General features: G+C 40.9%; 1 protein-coding gene across 1 annotated transcript in view; it reads right to left on the bottom strand.

Annotated features, from left to right (window-relative positions):
• HMCN2 (hemicentin 2) overlaps window positions 1-16,522 on the bottom strand; it is a 192,083-nt gene that overhangs the window by 23,236 nt on the left and 152,325 nt on the right. Inside the window, 12 exon segments of the mRNA XM_074293875.1 lie at window positions 341-610; window positions 1,665-1,746; window positions 3,264-3,454; window positions 4,219-4,353; window positions 4,606-4,819; window positions 7,822-7,907; window positions 7,910-8,011; window positions 11,601-11,735; window positions 12,078-12,212; window positions 12,523-12,630; window positions 14,674-14,838; window positions 15,102-15,223. Of these exon segments, the coding sequence (XP_074149976.1) occupies window positions 341-610; window positions 1,665-1,746; window positions 3,264-3,454; window positions 4,219-4,353; window positions 4,606-4,819; window positions 7,822-7,907; window positions 7,910-8,011; window positions 11,601-11,735; window positions 12,078-12,212; window positions 12,523-12,630; window positions 14,674-14,838; window positions 15,102-15,223 (1,745 nt within the window).

Raw genomic sequence — 16,522 nt, 5'->3', positions numbered from 1 at the left:
GGGTAAAATCTCAACTTAAACACTAACAAAGTGTGTGAGCCTGAAAAAATCACTACCTTCTGAATTTCAGTTTCCCCATCTGTTAAATGATGGGAATATAAACTCAGTAACATCCAACATTCTTTCCATTCTTAAATCAGTGATTCTATGATCTCACACTATAAGTTCTAACTGCTAAACTTGTTGTATTGGTAGGAAATTTATAAAAACTTTGACTTGAGTGAAAGGAAGATAAAAAAAATGCACAAGTATATTTGAGAGGAAAAGTTCCTCTAGTAAAGGAAGACATATGAAAGCTGAGATCCTGCTTTCCCATAAGAGCTCTTAGGAAATCTGGTACCTTTCACAGCCACAAATGCCTGGGTAATGGCAGTGCCCAGGAGATTATGAGCCACACACTCATATTCCCCCATATCCTCCATCTCTATGCCTTTGAGCTGTAGGCTGCCATTGGGTAGGGTCTGGAGCCTTTGGCTGACCCGGACAGGACTTCCAGCTTGGGTCCACTCCACTGTAGGGGTTGGCTCTCCTGCAGCCTGGCACAGCAGAACCACAGTCCCACCAGCTCTCACCACCACATCCTGGGGCTCCACCACAAATATGGGGGCACCTGAGGATCAGTAAACATTCATTAAGTACCTAATATGTGCCAAAGGATTGTGCCAGGCACTGGGGATGCTAAGACAAAAATTAAGCAGTTCCTGCCCTCAAGGAGTTTACTTTCTATGTCAGTGATAATAGCACATACCCATATAAGTATAAAGTGTATTGTTTGTGGAAATATGTATAGAAGGATTGCGCATGCTTAACAACATGCTGTTGAAGGGAGAAAGAAAATTTTGGAACACAATGCAGTGGTGAATGTTGAAAACTATCTTTGCATATATTTAAAGCTACTATTAAAAACAACAACAAAAAAAAGTGTATTGTGTGTGTATGTGGGCAGGGCAGTAACCCCTACTCTTCACCATGACTTTAACTCTTGATTCTAACTAGGAAAAACAGTCAAATAGGTCCTCAGTCTGGAGCCTGGTATGAAGTGGCTATCAAGGATACTAACTGTGAACTTAAGCAAGCCATTTCTTTTCTGAGTTTCCTCCTCTGTAAAATGGGAATGATTTGGATAAAGAATCTCTAAGAGTCCTTTCAATTGTAACATCCCATTATCTCAGATCTGCATTTGAATCCTGTCTCAGGATTTGTGGCTTATAAATAAGCTTATAGCTTTAGCTGTGTGATCCTGGGTAACTTAACTCTCTGTTTTCTCATCTGTAAAATTGAGGGGGTTAGACTCACTGGCTTCAGAGGCACCTTCCAGTTCTAAATCTATGATCCTATTAGCCTCTTCTTCCCAGTCCTAGATTTTTATTCCTAAATTTTCCTGAACCTCAAACCTCAAACATTTATTCCTATCTTCCCTGGGCTTCAAAGAAATCTTAAACAAACTCAACCAAGAAGTATCGATATATCCCAGCATAAATGTCCAAGACCTCTGTCTACCTTGTGTTCTCAGCCTATCGCTGGGTTTGTACCAAATGTATTTGGCCAACCTCTTCCCCATAGACCCAGAACTATATCACATCAGCCTGCAGAGGGAGGGGGGTAAGGGGGAGGGAGAGGAAGGTAGATCAGAAGTCCAAAAGGCAGGGAAGGACCAGACTCACTTCGAAGGATGAGGGTCACCTCTTTCTCCACCACACCTACTTCATTCTCCGCTAAGCAAAGGTAACGCCCAGCATCTTCCATCTGAGAAGGGAAAAGGAAGAGAGGGAAGCACTTAGTAGAAAGGAATTAGGAGTCTTAAGAACAATCTGTCCCAGACACAATGATCTAGATGGAGGAGTTATGGCAGAAGTCTATAAAGTCATAAGAGGATTAGATAAATAAAATAGAAACTTGTGTCCCAAATAAGGGGGAGGGGAGCAGGCATCCAAAGGCTGTCATGGACAAAGAGCTAGCCTTGGAGTCAGGCACACTTGGGTTCCAGCTCCACTTCTGACCTATACTGGCTGTGTGACCATGGATAACTGATAAGTTCTCAGAGTCCTAGGCAACTCTTGAAGACCATTAAGCTGAAGAGAAAATACTGATTTGCATTCACTGAGAGAGGGAGTTTTCTTTATCTGGAAATACCCTATGTCATTTCAAATCACAAGTCCAGTCCTGTTCCCAATCTTAGGTATTGGTGATAGGGGAGGAGGCCATACTGGGAGTTCAAAAGAGATCTACTTTAGATAAACAGTCAACAAGCATTTACTAAGCATCTACCATGCACCAAACATTTTTTAAACACTGGAGAATTCCCATTCTATTCAAATGGGATGTAAATTCTCATTCCCTCAAAAGAAGACATAGAGTGAAAATATGAGGAGATTACGATTTGGATAAAGAATGCTGAGATTATGAATTTAAAGACCTGGGTTCAAATCCCAGCTTTGTTACTATTTGTATGAATTTAGGCAAATTATCTAAATTTGCTATTTCCTTCAATGTGAAAATGGAGGAAAGGAATTGGACTTGAGGACATCTACTATTTCTTCCAGTTTTAAGTCCTATGATCCAAAAGGGTTAGGAAAAAATTCCTGAACAATAAGATCAGTATCATTAAAACTGAAGATGTCTACAGCTATCCCCTGCAAGTATTGAGGGTGAAGCAACATAATAGAATTGTAGTTTTCTCCAAGATGACCTTTAGTTCCCCCAGTAGGGCAGACATTCCTGGATAACATAATTTAAAGCTAGGAAAGACTCTGGAGAATATCTAATCCAACATCTTCATTTTACAGAAAAGGAAACTGAAACCAGGAGAGAGGATAAAGTGATTTGTTTATGCTAAGCAAGTATTTTTATTTTGTCTTTTATGACCTTCTTCTATCTCATATTTAGTTATAAATACTTCCCTATCAGTAATTATTTATCATGTAGTTGTGTTTTTTGTTTGTTTGTTTGTTTGTTTTTTTGCTGAGGCAATTGGGGTTAAGCGACTTGCCCAGGGTCACACAGCTTGGAGGTATTAAGTGTTTGAGGCCAGATTTGAACTTAGGTCCTCCTGACTTCAGGGTTGGTGCTCTGTCCACCTAGCTTCCCATTTTTCTAATGTGTTTATGCCAGTAGTATATCAAGAGACCACTCTTGTATCACGGGAACTTGTCTCGGATACTACTCCAGACCATAGCCTCACCACCCCAGACTTAATAAGGAGAGATTCAAGGATGTCCCTGGGTCTGTGCTTCTCTACCCTGAGACCACTGATGGGGCCTTACCACTGTCCTGTGGATGGCTAAGGAACCATTGTGCAGCTGGTGCCTATGGTAACTGCTGAGCACTGGTAAGCCATCTTTGATCCAGCGGATGACAGGTGCTGGGTCACCACGAGCGGCACAGTCCAATCGAGCACTGTCACCCAAGAGTTCTACCAAGTGGGAGGAGGCCTCACCTTGTAGAGCTGGCGCCTCTGCAGAGGGATGATGATCAGAGGAAGGGATTGAAGGGACTTGGCTAGAAGAGAGGTATCATTTCTAGCTCAGTGTCCCCTTCTTCCTTTATCAAGTGACTGAATGACTTGTAGCTGAAACCATCAGTAGAGATGGGAGCTACAGATAATATTCCATTGACGGAACACCCCTCCTCCAAAGGTCCCTATCTCCCACTCCACATCACAAAAGGATCACAATGCGAGATGTACATGCACTAATGTTCTAGGCTTCACCAGCCTGTATCCCTGCAGGATCTCAAAGCACCTCAATCAATCAGTCAGTCAGCAAGCATGTATTAAGTTCCTATTATGTTCCAGGCACAGGAAATGGAAGAACCCTTACAGTCAAGCTTTTTAAATTTTATTGAGGAAGATAGAAAGACTTGGCATTTTTCCTTATGGTTTCCTAACACTTGGGGAGACTCCTGGCCTACGACCTACCTAATATGTTGAAAGCTAAGTCTGATGAGATCCCACTAGTTCTGGCCCTTTAAAGTCATCAACACCACTCTGCCCCTTGCAAATCATTTACTATGGCTAAATCCCATTTTAATTCCTCTGTAAAAACCAAAATGTTGATACCATGCATATTGCTTGTTGTGGAACTTTTGGGACAAATGTGGATTGAGAGATAGCTATGACATAGAAGTAAATTGTACTGACTTATCTTAGGACTATTTGGACCTCTCTGTCCTATATCAGAAGTCTATCAGTCAAATGGCCCTGCTGAGAACACAAAATACCTTTCACATGGACAAAACTGACAGTCTGGACTTTGCCCACGATGTTTTCTGCCCAGCAAGTGTAAGTGCCACTGTCCTCCCTGGTGACGGCTGCCCGCTGAAGGGTGCTGCCCCCATCCTGTTCCGACACGCCCTCTGTGGGGAGAGAGATGGCAAGAGAAAGCCAGGAACTAGATTTCTCTTTTCTTCTTAGTATCCTCACCTTGTTAAGTCTGGAGCACTCAATCATGTTACTTAGCTATTTTTCCTGTGTTATCTTTTTATTCCACATCTTCTCTGTTTTAGCAAGCTGCCCCTCAGGAATGGTCCCTTTGTCCAACATTCATTGATCCTTCCTACTCAGTTCCCCTAAGCCCACTTCACCCCCTAATCCAAGTAGGCCCAGACCTGTGACTAGCCTGTTGTTGATCATCCAGCTGATGTGAGGAGTGGGGCTTCCACGGGCAGTACAACGCAGCCACAGCTTCTCCCCTTGATTAAGGCTCAGATCCCCAGGCAGTGTGGTGAAGGTCGGTAGGGACAAGATGGAGAGATGCACTCGGCGGCTGGTACTGCCTGCAGCATTCTCTGCAGTACAGGTATATGTTCCTGCATCTCGCCACTACAGGAGAGGATGAAGAGATCAGTCATTTCAGGAATGGTGGACATTCCCCCGCCTTCCCCACCCAAGCAGAGTATCACCCTAGGATAACAATCACAGACTTAAGATGAATCAATGTACTCTAAAAGTCTTCAGAATTCAATTTTGTCCAAACAAACATTTATTAAGCACCTACTATGTGCCATGTACTATACTACAGAGACAAAGAAGAAATAATCCTTGTCCTCAAGGAGCTTCAATTCTACTAAGAAGCAACAACACAGATCAATAGTGCTACCCCCACCTGCATGTAGTCTTCTTCCCTAACTACCTTTTATTTATTTGTATCTGACTCTAAATATAGGTATTGTCTGTATCCAATAGAAAATAAGCTCCTTGAGAGCAGGAATTTTTTTTCCTTCCTTTCTTTCTTTCTTTCTTTCTTTCTTTCTTTTTGTTCTTTGTATTCCTGGAGCTTAGTGCATCATAAGCTATAAATGTTTGTTAACAACTGATTCATTAAATGCAAAATAGTTATAAGGGAGAGCAGAGCCAAGATGGTAGAGAAAAGGTAGCTACATGCCTGAGTTCTCCCCTAAGCTCCTCAGAACAACTTTAAATAATGCTCTCAAACAAATACTGAAGTAGGAGAACCCATAAAAGGATGGAGTGAAATAATTTTCCAGCCCAAGACAACTTAGAAGATCAGTAGGAAAGATCTGTTGCAACAGGGTGAAGGTAGAATAGTGCAGACTGGGCCTCAGAAAAGCAGCAAAGGGCTTTAGGAACAACTGGCTCAGCAATTGCAGCCAGCTGCAAGGGTATTGAACTTCTGGTCAGAAAAAATTACAGGGGTCTCTTTGCTAGCAGTAAGGTAGTACTCTGTTGCTTAGCCCATACTTGGATCTGAGTCCTGGGTGGCAATCCCAGGGTGAACTAGCACACCAGATCTTGCCACATTGGAGCCGGGACTCTCATCAAAGTTCCAGAGCAAAAAAAGTATGCTTATGGTCATTCATAGACAAGAGCACAGATCGGAAGAGTAGTAAATATCTCTCCTTGGATCATACCACTTTGGAAGAAATGAAAACTTAAAGGTACCTAGAAGTACCTTTGAAAACAGCTGCACATATTCCCTGAAGCTTTGGACAATGCATCCCCTTATTAGTTAAGTAAAAAAGTTAGTGTGATGAAAAAGAAGATCAGAACACATACTCAGAAAAAGACAAGTTAAAACTGTCTCAAAGAAAAACATTAATTGGTCTCTGGCTATGGAAGAGCTTAAAGTAATTTCAAGAAAAAGAGAATGCTAATAACTGGCAGGTACTGCCTTTGCCCCTTCTAGCCCAGTCACAATCTCTAGTTTATATTTTATCAGGGAAGAGAGAAAAGCTTGGCATGTTTTCTCTTGGTTTCCTAAAACCTGGAGAGACTGTTGACCTGAAACCCATCTAATATGTTGAAAACTAAATCTATTTTCTTAAAAAAGCAAAACAAAACAAAACAAAACAAAGTGTGACGGGATTCCATGGTTCCTGGTCATTTAAAACTATCACTATTTCCCTGACTCTTGAAAATAAGTCCTAACTCATTTGCTATGAGTGAATAGTATGACATAAATTCTTCTTTTAAAGAGGAAGAAACTAAGCCTCAGATTTGCCTAAAGCCTCACACCTAGTAAGTGGTAGAATTATAACTTGGAACTCAGATCCTAAATCACAGATTTTCAGATTTTGAAGAGATATTTGAGGCCATGTAATCCAATCCTCATCTGGGCAAGAATCCCTTCTCTGATATTGCCGATCAAGAGTCATCCAGCCTCTATTGGAAGATTAAGAGTGGTAGAAAACCCCTCACTTCCCTAGGCATACCATTCTACTTTTGAACACCTCAAATTGTTAGAATATTTCCCCATTTAACACACTGAAATATATTCCTTTCCAATTTTCCTGCCATAGCCTACTTCCAAAAACAAAGCGCATGTCAAAAGCCTTTTCTATTTTATAGTCCCATCTTCAAAGATAACTATGATATCCCACCTCATTTTTTTCACCAGTTCTTTAATTCATCTTATTGACTTCCGGTTGTTAGCACTTTCTCCCTCTTGAAATTACTTTTGCTATCTTCCAAATCACAATCACCTTCATCTGTTTCAGTTTGTTGATATCCTTTCTAAAAGGTAGTATCCACAAGAGAGCATAAAACATTCTAGATGTATTTTGATTGGGATAGAAAACAATAGCACTATCCCCTCTCATTCTGGACACTAAGCAGCCAGAGATTGCATCAGAATTTTTGACAGTCACTTTGGACTATAGACTCAAATTGAGTTTGTGATATATTTAAAATACCAGATCTTTTATTTTATTTTAACAGTATTTGTCATCTGGCTGTACCTCCCCTACTTTGAATTTGCACAAGTCTATGACTTGGCATTTATGTCTATTAAATTTCAATATTATTAGATTTGACTTATTTTTGTTCTAACCCATTGATATCTATTTGGATTCTGATTCTGTCATCTGCTCATTATCCAGTAGTCTCCTAACTCAAAGACAGAAGCATCTCTAAAGACATTATAAGAAATGTCAATGCTAACATAAGATTGTAGAGCTTTTAAAGCTTCCAATAACTTGGTGGATTTTTTTTTTTTTACTTGTTTTATCATTTTTAGCCAGTTTCTTTTTTCTTTGTGGTGAGCAGTACAAAAGACACTTGGAAAGCTTTAAGGATATGGCTTTAGAATAAACAAGAAGACTGGATTTCATTCCCACAGTAGGGCAGGGAGGAAGAGAATCCTAGTCAGACAAATATGGAAATATATTTAAAAGGATTGCACATATTTAACCTATAACAGATTGCTTGTTGTTGTCTTTGGGAAGGGGGAGATAAGAGAATCAGGGAGAAAAATTAAAACACAAAGTTTTACAAAAATGAGTATTGGAAACTATTTTTACATGACAGATGCCCTTACTAGTCTTCCTTTTGGGAACTCTTGAAGCCACTGGTCTGACCTAACTTACCTCTGAATTCTTCACTAGCAGTTCCCCAGATGGTTGGATGGCATATTTCCCCTCCATACTGGACACAATAAACCCATCTTTCTTCAGGTGATGTGGGGTTCAGGGATGCCCTGAGCCACACAAGGCAGAAGGGCCTGGGAACCCTCAGCTGCTGAGAGGTCAGACTGGCCCACCTTGATCACAGGAGGGGCTGGCAAGGACAAAAGTAGGAGAACAAGGTTGTAAGGGTTCAGTCATAACTTTTTTTTTCTTTTTCTTCCCTCCTTCCTTCCTCCCTCACTCCCTCCCTTCCTCCTTCCCTCCCTCCCTCCCTTCCTTCCCTCCCTCCTTCCTCTCCCTCCCTCCTTCCTCCCTCCCTCCCTCCCTCCCTTCCTTCCTTCCTTCCTTCTTCCTTCCTTCCCTCCTTCCCTCCCTCCCTTCCTCCCTCCCTCCCTCCCTCCCTCCCTCCCTCCTCCCTTCCTTCCTTCCTTCCTTCCTTCCTTCCTTCCTTCCTTCCTTCCTTCCTTCCCTTTCCTTCCTTCCTTCCTCCCTTCTTCCCTTCTTCCTTCCTTCCCTTCTTCCCTTCTTTCCTTTCCTTCTTTCCTTCCTTCCTTCCTCCCTTTCCCTGCCTCCCTCCTTTCCCTCCCTCCCTCCTTTCTTTCTTTCTTTTCTTTCTTTCTTTCTTTCTTTCTTTCTTCTTTCTTTCTTTCTTTCTTTCTTTCTTTCTTTCTTTCTTTCTTTCTTTCTTTCTTTCTTTCTTTCTTTCTTTCTTTCTTTCTTTCTTTCTTTCTTTCTTTCTTTCTTTCTTTCTTTCTTTCTTTCTTCCTTCCTTCTTCCTTCCTTCCTTCCTTCCTTCCTTCCTTCCTTCCTTCCTTCCTTTCTTTCTTCCTTTCTTTCTTCCTTTCTTTCTCTTCTTCTTTCCTTCTTTCTTTCCTTCTTTTTTTCTATGGAGCAATTGGATTAAGTGACTTGTCCAGGATCACACAGCTACGAAGTATTAAGTGTCTAAGGCCAAATTTGAACTCAGGTCTCCTGACTTCAGGGCCAGTGCTCTATCTACTATCCCATCTAGCTGACCATCAGTCATAATTTCTTTTTTCATATGCTTCCAAACATGATGATTCTAACACAGTCTTCACCCATGACTTGTAAACCAGCCTTTTGAGCTTTGTTCACACACAGACAAGATCTTTGGTATTGATGGGTTTTCTTAACAGTGTCACTAGGTGTCTCAAAAGAATTTGTAGACTTAGACCATGTCCAATTCAAGGGGCAAAGATTTTATTATTCTGCTGTTAGCAAAGGGTTAAATTCTAAAAGAGAAATTAGCAGAGTAATAGGGAACAAACTTTATAGAGGTAAGAATTTTTTTGTTTTAGGAGTTTGTTTAGATTATTGGTACTAATTTAGGGGCTAACTTCTATGATTTGAATTTAATTTTATGAAAGCAATTGATATGCTAGTGGATCAGTTTCAAGATTCCACTGATAGGTTAATGTTATGGCTCAGAGGTTATAACATTAGGCCTTCCAGAGCCAGGTTACAAACCGAGTTCATAAATAAAACTAGCATTCTTTTGTAGTAAGTATGATTATAAACTAATAGAGTATTCCTTAGGCAAACATTAAAAAGTATGATGATCAAACGATCAAAACAACTTGGAGCTTTGATAACAGTATCCCTGAAGTTACAGTTGCATTATTCTCCTTTCAAACAGTATCCCTGAGATTATAGTCACATCATTCCTTCTTTAAACAGTATCCCTGAGCACATCAGTTTGGTAGAAACGCATGGATTAAGAAGCAGCAGCACATAGCTTCCAATCCTGACTCTGCTATTTATAAACTATATCAATAACTGCTAAAGATTTAATAAGTACCCACTGTGCTAAGCACTGTGTGACCCTGGGCAAGGTAGTTTACTTTTCTGAGACTCAAATTTTCTCATCTGCAAAATGAGAGGTTGGATTAAATGAGATCTTCAGCCCTGTGAAAACTCCATCTTATGATACTATGGCCTCCTCTGGTCAGAGCTTGTAGACATAATAGAAATAACATAAGGTTATATAGAGTTTTAGAGGTCATGGAGACCATCTAGTCCCTTATTTTATTCAGCAAGACATGGAGGCTCATACAGGAGAGTGACAGACACGCCAGATGACAGAACCACCAGGATCCAAACCCAGCTTTCCAACTCTGAACCTAGCTCTCTTGTCAAGACAAATATCATAAAACGTTTGCTCAGATTCACATTCATCCGCATTCATCCATGTTAATATTCAGGAACATAGATCTGGATTAACTCCCAATGGCATAATCTCCCCAAAACAAAGGGCAGATTTGTCTCCTTAATTGTGTTTTGTTTCAGTTTTTTTTTTTTTTTTTTTTGCTGAGGCAGTTGGGGTTAAGTGACTTGCCCAGGGTCACACAGCTAGGAAGTCCTAAGTGTCTGAGACCAGATTTGAACTCGGGTCCTCCTGAATTCAAGGCTGGTGCTCTCTCCACTGCGCCACCTAGTTGCCCCCTTGTTTCAGTTCTTGACCTGTGTTTACCTCCATTTCTTCTATTGCTATATTCCCAGTAATCTTTAGAAAAAACAGTGAATACAAGTGTGTCCCTTAGGTAAGGAGATAGCAGCAGATATAAAATTATAAGTTACTGATTTAACAAGCTTGGTTGCCCAATTCTTCAGGGAACTTTTAATTCTGTTCTAAGGTAAAAAAGGTGGCCAGTTAGAAGCAGGAGATGTAGGAAGTGAAACAGGAGGGGGGAGCGATGGGCAATACTGGCAGATTCACTGGATGGGTGAGACATCACACTCAATGGTTTCGGCATGCACACCAGCTGACAGTGGATGTGTGCATGGATAGCCTATGAGAAACTCGTGAATATGGGATTTAAAAGTTTATCATGGGGGCAACTAGATGGTACAGTAGATAGAGTATTGGCCCTGAAGTCAGGAGGATCTGAGTTCAAATTCAGCTCCTAACTGTATGACCCTGGGCAAATCACTTAATTCCAATTGCCTCAGGGGAAAAAAAAAGCATATCATGAATAGTCAAATACTAACTTCCATCAGAGAGAGGCTTTTTCACTCTTAAAATCCCCACAAAAGAGAGTACATGCAAACTTATAATGACAAAATTTGGCCCCAAAGAAGAGATCCAAGAAAATATATCACCCTATTTCTTTTCAGAAATGGGGTACCATGGTGTGAGCTATAATATCAGTCTTTTTCAAAATGTTGGTTAGTTTTGCTGAAGTTTTCTTCTTTATTATATAAGACAGAGGTTCTTAACCCTTTTTCATGTCATGGCCTCTTTGGAGAGTTTGGTGAAAGCCATGGCTCCTATCTCAGAATAATGTTTTTAAAGAAACTATATGCGATTGCAAGAAAAATCAATGATTCTGAAAATGATTTTCCTCCTATCCAGGTTAAAAACTCTTGCTCTAAAGGATGATCTTTTAGAGGTGGTAGGGGGATATATACAGTGGGATATGTATGTAATGTAAAAACAAAAGATAATAATACAAATTTATTAAAAAAAAAAAAGAGAGAGAAGGAAAAATGTCCAGGGTCAGTAGTTTTTGAGTGACTCTTTCTTTGAGCCCAGTTTTAAGTAAAACTTTTCTTTTCCTTGGCTCCCTCTCCCAGTAGAGGGATTCCAAATGCCTTCTGATTGAGCAGTGGTGGTAGTGGTGATGGTGGTGGTGGGAGATATAGCTGATGAAAAGGAGATTTCTCAAGCCTCTACAAATAGTTCAATCTCAGAACTAGTCTAGATTCTTATCAGTTCCTACCTTGCACCACCAGTCGAGTTTTCCCCAGAGCTGTGCCAGAGGGGTTCTTAGCAATGCACAAGTAATTGCCTGCATCTTCTGCACTAGCTTGGGATATCCGGAGCTGCCCATTGGGCAGAATCTGGGCACCAATACCTGGATGGACAATATTGGAAATTAGGCTTAGCAGCTATCAGAGATGCTTTTATTTCAAGAAGTCAAAAAACGAGCAAAATGCCTTTCTTTAATCTTCTAACTGGGATGATGATAAAGCTGTTATAGGAGGTCATTGGAGAGTGACAGGAGGTGGGTTAGTTGGAATGGAGAATCCAAGAAAAGGAGGAAGGGGTCAGAATCAGGGGAGTGATATAGGCAAAACCTAGTGGTAAAAAAGAAATAGCTGATTTCATTGTCCACTGGAGGGTTGAGAGAGGTCCCCCTAGAATCAGGCTGTTTCTACCTTCTCTTCCTATCTTAGTTGCCACACAAATGTCCCACCTGTAGGAATGCTGAGCCCTTCCTTCTGCCAGGTGATGGTTGGCCGGGGAATGCCAGAGGCCTCACAGGACAGGACTATATCAGCTAAAGCCATCACATGTACCACACCAGGCAATGGTTTTATCACTGGGGAGGCTGAAAGAGAAGGACAGTAGAGAAGGGAGGAGTGCAAAGGTCCCACAGAACTATATCCTGAGACACTGTCCTAGATACACATGCCTTCTGAAGGTCTAGGGAACCCCTGACTTCTTTTATGAAAGTTTCAAGAACCTTGAAGAGGAAGAAGGAGCTGATGGGTCCTTCCCAAGAGCTAAGTCAATAGGCTTCTAGATCATGAGCTTGGCTGGCCTTTCCCATCAAAAAGTCCAGGAGTAGAGACTTTTCTCTGCATTGGAATCCTTTCTCATCTCCAATGAAATGAGAAGGTAAGTCCCATCATCCTTACCTTGCACTGTGAGGATGACGTGCTTGTGGGCCACACCAACAGCATTCCTAGCTGTGCAGGTGTAGCGGCCTGTGTGGATAGGCAAAGCCTGCCCAATCTCTAGGGCACCTGCAGAGAATTAGGAGCAATGCATTGAAAGAGATATGAGAACAAGTATCACAGTCCTGGGGGAAGATCTACAAGCATGTCTACTACCTGTACAGGTGACTCTCTGTCCCCACTTCTCTCTCGGGAAGGGGCCTTCCACTTACAACCTTCTGCCCCTTAGTAAAGGTTCAGGTGATTCAATGCAAAAAGCATTGGAATGGAATGCAAGAGACTCTGGTCTAGGGAAAGATGTGCTGGAATTAAGAGTTAGGAGACCTGGGTTCAATCCTGGCTCTGATACTTTCTAGCTGTGTGATTATAGGCAAGTCATTAATTTTCTCTCTGATGGAGGTTATACTTGCTTCACAGAAGAGAACGATTTGATAGCTAAGTAGCCCAGTGAATAGCAGTACAAGACTTGGAGTTAAGAAGATCAGAATTCAAATCCTGCTCAAACACTTAGCTGTGTGATACTGGCAAATCATTTAGCCTCTTTTTGCCTCAGTTTCCTCATTTGTGAAATGGGAATGAAAATAGCACCTACCTCACGGGATGTAAAGTGTTTTACTAACTTTAAAGCACTATGTAGATGCTAACCATTATTATTACAATTACTGAAATGTGATAGATTCCTTGTCTTGTGAATCATTATTATTGCCAACTCTATCAATTTTCCAGGACCTTCAGGCATAAAGATACATTTTGGGGCCTCAGTTTTCTCCTCTATAAATTTATCAGGCTGATCTAGAGAAGTTTTTAACCTGATTCTATGGATCCCATAAAGGTCCATAAATCATTTCATGGCATAATAGTTTCCTTTGCTATCATGCATTTTAGGTATTTTAAAACATTATTATGAAAAGGGATCCATAGACTTGCTCAGACTGTCAAAGGGATCTATGACATCTATAATTAGAATGTCACTAAGTCCCCTTTCAGCCAGAAGTATGCTGGTAAATGTTAAACAGTGAGGAGAGGGGATTAGGAACATGGATGACATTTTTAAGGTTAATCTTTACTCATCTTTATTGTTTTCTTCATTTCTTTCTTAAGTCTATAAATCAATTAATCAAGCCTTGATTTGTAATGTTTTCTGTTTCCAAGATATAATTATTCAAATGGAAAATTTAACAATTGGTCCTCTCCAGCCAGTATGAGCTGGCTCCAGCATACCCCTGATCCAGCTCTGGCATTCTATGATTCTATTTCTCGGACCTGCAGCACTTCTCTGTAACCCCTCTAACTTACATCCTATTCCCAGTTTCTATCAATACATCCTCCCCCCCACTCTCCATAGCAGATATAGAAACTCTTTTATCTAGGGCCCCTTCATGGGCCCCATCTTGTTCCATTCATTTTTTTCCCTGAGGCAATTGGGGTTAAGTGACTTGCCCAGGGTCACACAGCTAGGAAGTGTTAAGTGTCTGAGATCAGATTTGAACTCAGGTCCTCCTGACTTCAGGGCTGATGCTCTATCCACTGCGCCACCTAGCTGTCCCCCTCCATTCATTCTTTTACTCAACATTGATGCCCTCCGTTGAGATTGTTCCAGAATCATAGATTCCCTGAATATCAGAGTTGGAAGGGACTTGAAGATGCACTCAGTTGAGTTCCAGAATAGCAGATTTCCTGAATATCAAAGTTGGAAGGTACTTTGGAGATCACCTAATACAACCTTCTTATTTTAGAGATGGGGAAACTGAGACCATATAGAATAGAAACAATTTGTCCAAGATCACATAGTGAGCATGTAATCACCCAGGACTAGAATTTCCGATTCCTGACTTTCAGCCTAATGCTTTTTTTCCTTTTGCCTTTTACATAAACCAATCCCTCCAACTCACTTCCCTATTCTGGTTAAGGATACCACCAATCTCCCAGGCATTCGTTTGTAAATGGATTTGCAGGTATGAACTTGTCCAGTCTCCTCCACATAGGATGAAGCCTCTTTGGGCAGAGCCTAAGCCTTCTATTTCCCTAACATGCCTTTTCAAAACTCCAAGCACTGGAGTTGGCACTCAAAGGATGCTCTGGAAGGTGTTGACTGACAGCCTCCATCTTTACCTGTGGGAGAGACACGATAGCCACTCCCTCGTTTCCCCAGCTGGGCTCCCCCTTTGCTCCAGGAAACAACTGGAACTGGCACGCCAGTGGTATGGCACGTCAGAACCACCGGTGCCATCTTGGTGACAGTAAAGTCTGTCCGGTCATCAGCAATGGTAGGTGGAACTGAAGGAGAGAATCTTTTAGAGATACCTAGAGATAGGGAACTGTAGACCCATTACACAGCCAGAAGGAGGTTAGGAGCATTTCTAACTCTTCTGGGAAATAGGACTATGTCCTAGAGATTCTTTAATGGACCATATTGTATTATTGGAGATGGTGACGGGGAAAGAGCCTTTTCTGTTCCTCTCCCCAGTTGTCCTTGGGTGTTCTGCTTTATTCCACCCTGTCCCCATAGCTTTCTCATCTTTTCAAGGATGGATGCTCACCGTACACGGTGACCCAGTATAGCCGTCGGGCTTCTCCAGCATCATTGCTCACTAAACATTCAAACTGGGCCGTATCCTGAAGATCGGGGTCAGTAAGCACAAGAGAACTTGAAGGCAGGACCCTAGAGAGAGACAGACAGGCAGAGAGACAGACTCACTGAGAGGCTATCCCAGATGAATAAAGAAAGTTTGGGCTTTTTTTTTCTTTTATCATGCTTGGACAAGAAATTTGTACAAATTTGCTTTTCTCTCCAGTCAGGCTGATGTACTGCTTGAATGATGTGATTGTGATCTCAGGGACACTACACTGTATCATAGCTCCAAGTTGTCGTGATCATTTAGATTGCTTTAATTGTATACTTTTTGGCTCCAAAATGTTTGCCTAAAGTATACTATATTAGTTTGTAATCATATTGGTTTTATGGACTCCATTTGTGGGCAATGCTGGCTCTGGAGGCCTCTAACTAATCTCTAAGCCATAAAGTTAACATATCACTAGACTCCTGGAACTGAGCCACTAGTATATTAGTACCTTTTATAAAATTAACAAATCAAAGACTTTCTTTGAAACTAAGTTCGTCATAGAAATTAGTATCCTAAAAATAATAACCTAAAAAATCCCCAAACGAAAAAACTTTTACCTCTATAAATAGTTTGTTCCCCACTATTTTGCTAGCTTTAAGAATTTAGTCCACTGCTAACAGCAAAATACTAAAACCTTTGCTTCTTGAATTGGAGGTGGTCTAAATGTACAAATTATTTTGAGAACCCCAATGTATTTTAGGGTTCAGCTTCTAAATCCTAACAAAGCAGGATCACAGAACAATAGAGTTGAAAAGAAGCTTGCAGGTAAATGTTGTCTAACTCCCTTATCTTGAAGGCAATAAAGCAATGAGGAGATAATATTTGAATTGGCATTGGAAATCCTGGCTTCATATCCTAACTTTGGTAATAACTAGCTATATAATCACAGTCAAGCTTCTTTACAGGTTAGGGGTTTAGTTTCCTCTTCTATAAAATGGCTTCACAACTCAGGGACTCAGTTTCCTCATTTGTAAAATGTCTATAATATTTGCACAACTTAGCTCACAGAAGTCTGAGGAAAGTAACTTATAACCTCATGATACCATATAAGTGAGAGTCAGTATTATTTTTTTGTTGACCTGTGATGTGATTTCTCTGAGATAGGAAACTTTCCTTCCAAAACAGATTGGTACCTGCTCAACTACATAAAAATCTTCTGAATTTCTGCCTAAGGGCACTGAAGGTTTATGTGACTGGTCTAGTAAGTACCACAAAGTTGGTACATGTCAGAGGTGACTTTGGAATCTAGCTCTTTCTGTCTTTGAGATCAGTTCTTTTATGATATGGTTACATCTAATTATTATCATTATTACTAATTATTGTTATTTTTACCATAG

This window comes from Sminthopsis crassicaudata, chromosome 2 (genome assembly GCF_048593235.1).
Source record: "Sminthopsis crassicaudata isolate SCR6 chromosome 2, ASM4859323v1, whole genome shotgun sequence".
Lineage (NCBI taxonomy): Eukaryota > Metazoa > Chordata > Mammalia > Dasyuromorphia > Dasyuridae > Sminthopsis > Sminthopsis crassicaudata.
This window is presented reverse-complemented; position numbering and strand designations above follow the sequence as displayed.